At 46.1% G+C, this 9,640-nt stretch overlaps 1 protein-coding gene across 9 annotated transcripts; it reads right to left on the bottom strand.

Annotated features, from left to right (window-relative positions):
- Positions 1-554: 554 nt before the first annotated feature.
- Positions 555-8,829, bottom strand: LETMD1 (LETM1 domain containing 1). Of its 9 annotated transcripts, none has more exons than XM_038577695.1 (10): positions 8,764-8,829; positions 8,002-8,153; positions 6,310-6,425; positions 5,401-5,483; positions 3,669-3,855; positions 3,444-3,545; positions 3,188-3,340; positions 2,721-2,817; positions 1,781-1,943; positions 555-1,584 (listed from the first exon to the last, which is right to left on the bottom strand). In XM_038577695.1, exons 2-9 carry the CDS (start codon positions 8,006-8,008, stop codon positions 1,819-1,821), a joined length of 870 nt encoding a protein of 289 aa, XP_038433623.1. In that variant the 5' UTR covers positions 8,009-8,153; positions 8,764-8,829; the 3' UTR covers positions 555-1,584; positions 1,781-1,818. The 9 variants fall into 9 exon arrangements, with proteins under 9 accessions (XP_038433623.1, XP_038433619.1, XP_038433616.1 ...); XM_038577691.1 differs by having other exon boundaries at positions 8,657-8,815; XM_038577688.1 differs by lacking the exon at positions 8,764-8,829 and adding an exon at positions 8,321-8,646.
- Positions 8,830-9,640: the final 811 nt, after the last annotated feature.

The following is a 9,640-nucleotide window of genomic DNA, read 5'->3' as shown; positions in this document are numbered from 1 at the left end:
AAAAGTTTTTTTTTTTTTTTTTTTTTTTGCCTTTTAGGTCCTTTACATTGTGATAATGCTGTATTTAAAGAGAATATTTAAATGTAATATTAAAGAAATATTCAAAAGACCAGTGTGTTATTTTTTATCTTGGCAGGCTGGTTACTTGTTAGAGAAAGGGTGTTTCTCTAGAGTCCTATATAAATCTAATTAGGTCAGTTCGAGATTAATGTTAACATCATGGTGGGGAAAATAGAGCATTCTCTTTGGAGCATCAAGAGCTTGACTTGCAGCATCTGCCCTTATGTGCCTCTTCAGCTGAAGCAGGCCTTGGTCCTGCCCTGTTGGAGCTTTTCCCTTCCTGTAGGCCCTCCACTGGGGGCTCACTTGCTAATTCCAGAGCCTCTGTTCCCTGTTACCATCTTAAAACACAGCAAAGAGCATCAGTGTCAAATCAGTTCCCTCCGAACTTCCATCCCAACCGAAGCTTCTATTCCAACCAACTACCTCCCCATTAGTTAGGTTTTATGTCAGTCTTGTCAGAGGAGCTTCAGCAAAATAATTAGATGCATAAGTCATTTCCAGCAACCAGTTTCAGGCAGTCTTTACTTTGGCTTTAAAACAGTGCTTCATGCATTTACAATAAGTTACTACAAGCCACTGATGTACACAGACAAAAGCTAAACCCAACTTACAATGCAGGCCTCTCCTGGTCCCCCCGCGGGGCAGTCACTACTACCTTAGAGATTTAATCCATGGCCCAAAGATGGTGGCCACTGTCCATCACAGCTGGACCGCTGTAGCACAGTGGAGGTAGCAGAGTTCAAGATCCTCAGGGGCTGCAGCACAGCCCAGAAATTAAGACAAGGGGTTGGGGGGCAGGGTGGGCATGAAGGCTATAAATAAGGGAAAGGTCAAGAAACACTTGTATTTCCTTCTATCTTTTCCACTAGAATGTTCCCGTACATGAATATTTGCTTAAAAAAAAAAAAAAAAAAAAAAAAGATGTTCAAGGATTTGGAAAGGAAAGGGAGTGGTTAACCCAGTGAAGGGACCAAAAAAAAGCCAATTTTTGGTCATAACAAAAAGTTTTGAGGGCAGCACTGAGGTACACCCATAGATGTCAATGCTCCAATTTAAACAGTGCTGTTCCCCTCACCAGCCAGAAACTACCAAAAACAACTGTAATGAGTGTGGCCGTGGGTAAGTCCTAGGCCAAATGAGGATTTCCACCTGGGGCAAAAGCTCACTTCTAGGATCTGGACTTCAAACATCACAATTAAAGCCCAGTACAGAGGCAGCTCCGGCTGATTCTGAGGAAGTTGGGAAGAGACCTCACATGGGCCCCCTCTGGAGAGAGGATTTGTTTTAGTTCCAGCTCCAACATGGGTACCACGCTACGAAGCCTGTGGCACCTGCTCCTCTGCCTCCCGCACACCTAAGAGTGCACACACACTCTGCTGCCCAGTGCTGTTTGGTACCACGCTGCTGTGACTATGTGGCTGCAGGTCAATGCCATCCACTCCGTGTTCGCTCAGCGCCTTGTCCCAATGTAGTTGACGGAAAGCAGGACCACGTTGTGCAGCAAGAGGGACAGCTCAGCTTCTGTAAACACCATCAGCGTTAATGGTTTGGCCAGGAACACTGAGCTTTCTAACTGCCTTGGGGCTTGATACTGGAGGCAGGAAGCCAAGTGCAAACGTGGGACACCAGGGGCTACTGTTCTCAATGCTCCCTGCTTCACTCCAGTCCCCGCATGTACACCTTCCTTTCCTTCCACCAGATAATCCTTTCTACTCACCCTCACTTCTTGACTCTTATGTGGTGGCAGTAGAAAATTCAGAGATGGTAACGATGATACCCAACACCACAGTCACCCCTGGGATTCTTCTGGTAGGAGCGGGTGCTCTGGAAACATTTCTGGACTCCAAGGAGATTAGTGGGCCTGCCCTGGTATTCACAGGCTTAGAAAAACATCAAGGCCTAGCTGAAGGATCCAACAAGAGACCCACAGGCCTAATACGCAGCCTCAGGTACTTTTTATTTAACCAACTGAGTGTTTTTGTTCTGAATTTGAATGCCTTTAGGCTAATGCATCTCAGTAGGGATCATTCTGTTCTCCTGTCCCCTACTGGACATCTGGCAATGTTTGGGGACGTTTCTGGTTGTCAGAACTGGTGTAGAAGGGCAGCCCCAGTGGCGCAGCGGTTTAGCGCCGCCTGCAGCCCAGGGTGTGATCCTGGGGACCCAGTATCAAGTCCCATATCAGGCTCCTTGCAGGGAGCCTGCTTCTCCCTCTGCCTGTGTCTCTGCCTCTCTGTCTCATGAATAAATAAATAAAATCTTAAAAAAAAAAAAAAAAAGAACTGGTGTGGAAGATGCTGCTGGCATCTAGTGGGTAGAGACCAGGGATACTGCTAGATACCCTCTAAGGCACAGGACATTAGCATCAATAGTGCCGAGGCTGAGAAACTGCTTCAGACGGGCATGTGTGCAGTCTTGGGCTCCCACAGTCCCCACTACTCCCTCATGTCTTGCAGAGTCTACTTCATTACCTGCTTAGCCCCTGTAGGCAAGAGTTTATGCCCTTTCAATTAGAGATGTCTATTAAATGAGGGTTTTACTAAATTTTTTAAATGTTTTATTAAATGAGGGTTTATTAATAATCTACTCCAAAATAATCTTAGAATAAAATACAATTCTGTGGATTTTAATGGCATAACCATAGGGATGTGTCTTACCTTTCAGGCTGCAGGAAATCTGTAGCCACTCTCCCAGCCACGTTCGACACTTCTCTTCAGTAATATGGGTAGAATTCAGGCCACGAAGATAACAAGCCTGTATCACGCAGAAGAGAAACAGTCCTCCACAGTCACATAGCAAATATGCCCATGAACTGTAAACACACATATAATTCAAAATCTCCTTTAAATAAGTCACAACCCCATGCCCAGAAGGAAGCTTTCTCCATGGCGAGCTGAACTACGAGGGACAGACAAGAGGACGACCAAAGAGGCCTACATCACCTAAAACACAAGGTCTAAAGAAGGGTGTCCTTGGTTTCTCAAGGGCCAAAAGAAAAGAAACATAAATCAAAATTACTATGGGCAATTCCTTTCCATGAGTGAAATTCACTGAGAAAAAAAAATACACAGAAATGAGGTGAAAGAATAGAGGACTGAGGGTTGCTACTGCAGTAAGTTCTTACCGATTTCACTTCCTGGAGAGTCAGCTGGCCAACCCCCAGCTTTGCCAAAGCTTTGTCCAGCTGGTGAATTACAGCCATGTGAGTGTTTAAACGGCGTCTCAACAAGAAAGGAGGCAGATGAGGTGTGAGGAGCATGGCTCGACTCAAGGCTTTCTGTAACACAACAGCACAGGAGGGCAAAGTCAACAGTTATTACCACATGCAAAACCTGAGGCAAGGTGAGGCTGCGGAACACAGAAAGCCTCAAAGTGCTCACCATTTGCAAAGCATGGAGTTGGTTCATGCCCAGAGGATGGTTAGAGAAACACTGTCTCAGAGCCAGGATATCATGTACTGTTGGGTGGGTACCATGCTGTATCTTGGGAGAGGTGAGAGATTGGTAGAGGTTAGGAAGGTCCTGCCTGGCCCTCTTTCCTAGTTTTAGTGCAAACAGGGTCTGACAAGAGTCACAGTTTGCAGGAAGGGGTAGCTGAAGGAATACCTTGGTGCACAGCTCTGTCATATGCCATCGGAGTCCTGCATCGGAAATGAGAGGGATAACCTTTTCTAAATAACAAAGGATTTCTGGGTGGGACTGCTTCCGGAGAGCATGATAGATATCTAAGAAATCAATCTGTTGCTTTGGGGTCCAGAAATGTTGGATCAGTAGCTGCCTAGGAAACAGGTACCTGAAAGGAGAAGGAATCACAACGTCACTTGCTGAAACAGGCCTCTTTCATTTCAAAGAGCTCCCCGAAAGCATTTGGCAGACATGAATACTGGGAAGAAGAGACGGAGACGTTACTTCCCTAGCCCACTGTTCTTTTCTGTAAATGAGTCTCAGCTCGAGGTTTAAAGATACACTGAAGCACAATTTCAAGCAACGTTACTGAGGTTATGTGAAAGGAAGCAGTAGTGGGATAGCCTCACTTGCAGTGATTAGATAAAGGGACTTCACTCGAACTAAAGCATTTGAAGAACATATCTTGGACAGAGTTGGAAAGAGTTGTAGATAGAGCCGGTCACTGGATGTGATGCTGACAACTTCAAACTACAGCACGATTCCTATGTGTATACAAAATGTTACAGGCAAATTTGTTTTTTTAATTTATTTTTCCGCACGGGTGGTGGTTTCAGAGCACAGCTGCAAATCCCTGACATTCCTTTGATTGAGAAGTGAGGTCTGTGTCCCCTTATTTTTTAAATCTGGGGGACTGATTCAACCAATAAAACAGAGCAGAGTTGAGTCTTTGTGACCTCCGAGGCTAGGTTATAAAAGGCCACGCAGATTCTTATTTGCTAAAACACTCACCACTGGAACCCTGAGCTGCCATGTAAGAAGTCCTATTACTCTGAGGCCACCATATTAAAGAGGCCACATGCAGGCAATCTGATTCAGAGTTCCAGCTTTCCAGCCATCCCTGCTAAGGCACCAGACATAAAAGTGACCTTAGACCATCATCAGCTAACTGCCCCTGAAGGATTTCTGTCAACACCACATGGAAGAGAAAAATCAGTCACCCACCTGAAACCTGCCCAATTTCCTGACCCACAAAACCAGGAAAAGCTGTTAAGCTTCGCACAGTTATTTGCTATACAGCAACAGAGAGCTAAAATAACATGCAACGTCATAGTTTAAAAGCCACCTGGGTGGCTCATTGGTTAAGCATCTGACTCTTGATTTCAGCTCGGGTCATAATCTTAGGGCTGTGGGATCGAGCTGCCTGTTGGGCACTATGCTCAGCGGGGAGTCTGGTTGAGATTCTCTCTCTCTGCCCCTCCCCACTATGCTTGTTTGCTCTTGTTGACTCTCAAAAGAAATAAATTATTTAAAAAAAAAAAAAAACTGTCATCTTTGGATCCAAAGTAAAGTAATAAAAATTTATTTTATGTTACCAGAATATGCAATGCATTTCTCTCCTTAAAAAAAAAAAAATCTCCCAAACTGCTATGCTTCCAGGGAGTGGGTTGTTGCCTCAAGGGATGATGGAAAAGATCATAATCTTATTTGATATCATATAGGGGCAGCTAAGAGACAAGAAAAGTCTAAGCTACCTATACCTACAGCTGATCCAGTAATCCAAGTGTTACTGAGTGGCTAATTAGAAGATTGGAGCAGTTAGTGCAATAATCTCTGCCTACTTCTGAAATGGAAAGTTCTTAAAATAATTTTTAATTAAAAAAAAAAATCTTTGTTTCTTCAATATGCTGGGAAGATAGAAGTCTGTACTCACATTAGCAAGAAGACCAGGTAGTTGGCAAAGGGTGGAATGGAAATAATACCTAGGAAAAGACACTTGGTGACGTCTCGACGGAACTAAGCAGAAATAAACACAGATGCAGTTTTAACCCAGGTAAGTTCTTAATACAGTGAACAATCCCTCCCCCACACTGTGCAGTTAACTCCTACTGCAGCCCAGAGAAGGATCAAGGTTATTTCTATCTACCTCTACTTGGTAAGTTCCTTGAGAACAGAAGCCCTGATTTGTTCATTTTTGTATCCCAAATAATGCCTAGTACAGGGCCTGACATTATACCAAATCCCTCAACACATTTTTCCTGATGTGACGAATGGGTCCTAGGTCCTCAGTTTCAGCTTTAAAACTACTCAAGTCACCACCAAATACTACTTCCCCGCTGCCTTTTCAATCCCTGCAGATTTTTACATATTCGGAAATGAACTACATTTTAGTATTTACGACTTCTATTCATCAAGTATGCCAGTATGCTCTTTATGGAGCTCTGTTACAGAGGGCTACAACTCTGAATAAAACCAATTCTGACTGGGCAGCCGGGGTGGCTCAGCGGTTTAGTGCCACCTTCAGTCAAGGGTGTGATCCTGGAGACCCGGGATGGAGTCCCGCATCCGGCTCCCTGCATGGAGCCCGCTTCTCCCTCTGCCTCTGTCTCTGCCTCTCTCTCTCTCTGTGTCTCATGAATAAATAAATAAAATCTTAAAAAAAAAAATTCTGACAAATAACCTGATGCTCTCCTTTAGATGAATACTTTGATCTCACAGCAGAGGGGAGAAGGCTGATCAGTGGTGAACAAGATAGAAAACCAAACCAAAACAAAACCTTGAGATCTTGGTTAACTTTAATTACCTCACCATGAAATTCTGGGTATCTGCCCCTGGCCCGTACCTGTCTCAAATGCTCCATCTCCCGGTATGGAAGTTGATGAAACTTTATATTGTGCTTCCACATATTTGTCTTTATTCTTCTAGCCTTTTTGGCATCAGCCCAAAACATCTGCAATCCTGCCTCATTAAAGTAGAGGACAGAGTGTGATGTTATCCCAGTTTGAATCTTATCACAGCTTCCCAACTCCATGTTTACTAACAACACACAAACTTGTCCCTCCCCAATACCACTCTGAGTCACAGCTCTAAATGAGGACATTCGAAACTCTTGTGAGGCCAACCTATATCTCTCTTCTCATTCTTTATCCCCCAGCACATCACCTCTCTTCCAGCCAAGTTGGCCTTCTGTGATCTATTTACGGAATGCTCTCCCTCTTCTGGTTCACTGCTCACTCCCACTTTAAAATAAAAATTCAAAAGCTCCATAACCTTGAGAAGTCTTCCTCAATTAACCTTATGTATTCCCCAAACAAGATATTAACTTATCTCCTTTCTAGAACACTTTTAGAAATAGTATTAATTCAACGTATTTCTATGATTGCATTTTTCTGTTCATCTGATGATAATTCTTACATTTTGTCTAAGACTTTAGTGTTCAAAAATGCTTTCATATATATGAAAGAAATGACATTATGCCTAGGTTGGCTTCAAAATCATATAGGAGAAGGCAAGTGTATAAATAAAGTAAGATCGGTGGCAACAAGTTGCTAACTGTTGAAGTAAGGTTGAGTACGTGAAAATTCATTGTATTATTCTCTCTATTTTTGTGTATGTTTAAATTTTTCTATAATTAAAAACCAACCAACCAAAATTCTTCTTCCAGACCCTTTTCTTGTTTAATCCTAGTTATAAACCTGGTAGCAGACAAAGCAGCCATTCTATTTCTACTTCAGATTTTGCAAGTCCGTGAAGCTAGGAGCAATCATGATAATTTTCACAGCCGACGATATGGTAGTTTACTGTAATTGCTATTATGATAAAAGTATTATAGTCATAGACACATTTATTGAGCACATACGATGATCGGGCCCTAAGTACTTTATAGATGTATTGGTGTTTTTATTTAACCTTCACAACCACACAGTCAATAGGTAGGTCCTACTATTTTCCATGTTTTACAGATGAGAAAACCAACGGACAGAGAAGTTAAGTAACTAGTCCAATCACATCGTCAGTGACAAGCTGGGATTTGAACCCACGCAGTCTGGCAAGAGAGGACACCTGTCCTCATCATCGCACCGTATTCTAGTAACTAGCACAGCTCTGACCTGAACGAAAACATTCAGAACGTGAGTATATCCACAACACCGTATCTAGGACAGATCTATGGCAAGCATCAGACCACACTTTCTTATGGACCAAGTCAGCTGATAAACCACAGGGCAGGTCTGTGCAGCCATAGATGCCTGGCTTGGTGCACGTCAAAGAATCTCTACAACAGTCAGCTGGCGTGTGGCTACGAAAAGTGCAAAAACACCTACATTCCCCCCTGCATGTGGTCAAAGTTGTCTGTCCTAACACTTTTTTTCTAGAAATATTCACCAGAAGTGCTAAACTTCTAAGAATTTAATGCCAAGCTAGAACACCCCAGCTCACACCACGCAGCACGACATGCAAATAATCTTCCTTTTTCTAACACTCCTGCACGTTGCCCGCGAATGGACTCCAGGGATCTCTGTTTGGGGGTTTTTACCTTTCATGAAGATTGTGTACAGGACATAGAAGCGGGGGAAATGACGACCCAAGAAACGATGGTATTTCCCATTAATCACTTTGGTCTTGGCCGCCACGTAAGAGATCAAGCTCTTCACGTCTGCCTTTGGAGAAAGGTGAAGCTTTGAAGACCTACAAGGAAGATCAAAGAGACTATGTGGGAATCGGTCCCCGGAGCCCCCTTGGGAACTAATGTCAAACACCAGGCTCGGAGAACGTGTGCTGAGATCTGAACCTTCCGAAATCCAAGGAAGATCTTGGGCTCAAGGAGAAATAAGCAATCGGCCCGGGAAACATACATATCGGGCCGATGAAAGATCCGGCGGGAAGGGACGTCGGGCGTGGGATGAGGCTGCAGGGGCCGTTTGAACAGCAAGCTAAGGCCCGCGATGGGATCCGGAGGAGTAGCCGTGGAGCCTAAGCCGGAAAAGGGAGGCTGAAGGAGGAGTCCAGGCCACTGGGGAATTCGGACACGGGCCACTGACAGCCTTGAGGGCCGGGAAGCCGAAGAATAAAACCCCCGGGGCCAGGGCGTGGGATGCTGACAACTAGAGACCAGCATGCAAACAAGGTTGAGACACTGGAAGGGAGGGCCTGTATGTCGGAAACGCTCTCCTTTGTCCCAGGTCCCTCACCGAGGGGCCCCCCAGGCCAGGCCACAGCGAACAAGTTGCAGCTTCCGAGGGACATGAAGCCCGGGGGTGGCCGCCGAGCCCCACAGGACAGCCCGAGCCCAGCACACCCTGGAGAGCGCCATCTTCACCGAGAGGGAGGTCGCCCTTACGTCACGCTCGTGCCAGGGCGCATGCGCCCCTCCTGAGTGCTGATTGGTGGGCGTCGGGCGCTCGGCAGGCGAGGAGGCGGTGCTAAGGCGACGTAGCGTGAGAAGGGCCCTGATTGGACGCAGCCGGTGTTTCCTGGTTTAAAGGCGCCGGAAGAGGGCCGTCGCGGAGGCCGCGAGGACGTAGGTCTGTGATCTTGAGGACGGTCTCTCGCCGAGGGCGCTGCCGATGCCCCGCGATTCCCAAGGGCTTCCTAGCGCCGCCCTCGCCGTCTGCCCGTACCCCCGGCTTCGGGGCGTCGACGCGGTGGGTGCCCGGCGGCGCCGTGGCGGGGCCTGGGGCCGCGGCGCCCTCTAGTGGCGGCGGCAGAACTAGGCCGGGAGCCGCGGGAGCCGGTGGAGCCGGGGTCGGAGCGCTTCCTGCTGTCGCCGCTGGTTTCCAGACTGTCCACCTGTCCTTCGAGGATACGCATCTTCCTCCATCACCTTGTGTGGGCTTTTTTTTTTTTTAATTTTTATTTATTTATTCATGGGGCAGAGACACAGGCAGAGGGAGAAGCAGGCTCCATGCAGGGAGCCCGACGTGGGACTCGACCCTGGGTCTCCGGGATCACGCCCTGGGCCGAAGGCGGCGCTAAACCGCTGCGCCACCCGGGGAGCCATGTATTTGTTTTTTATTTTTTATTTTATTTTATATTTTTTTTAGCGTCTACCGCTTACGCTGTTTTTTTTTTTTTTTTCCGCTTACGCTGTTTATACATTTGTTTGGTCCGCTCCCGGAATAAGACTGAAGACAAGCACCTTCCTGCCTTGTTCACTGCTGCACCCTGCCCCTAAC

The sequence above is a fragment of the Canis lupus genome, chromosome 27 (assembly GCF_011100685.1).
Source record: "Canis lupus familiaris isolate Mischka breed German Shepherd chromosome 27, alternate assembly UU_Cfam_GSD_1.0, whole genome shotgun sequence".
Lineage (NCBI taxonomy): Eukaryota > Metazoa > Chordata > Mammalia > Carnivora > Canidae > Canis > Canis lupus.
This window is presented reverse-complemented; position numbering and strand designations above follow the sequence as displayed.

Coding starts and splice junctions, on each gene's coding strand:
- LETMD1 (XM_038577688.1), bottom strand. CDS start 8,583: ATGCTGGTCTCTAGTTGTCAGCATCCCACGCCCTGGCCCCGGGGGTTT. Junction 3,546..3,668: donor TGACAGAGCTGTGCACCAAG/GTATTCCTTCAG, acceptor ACCTCTCCCAAG/ATACAGCATGGTACCCACCC. Junction 2,818..3,187: donor CTCTCCAGGAAGTGAAATCG/GTAAGAACTTAC, acceptor TGCGTGATACAG/GCTTGTTATCTTCGTGGCCT.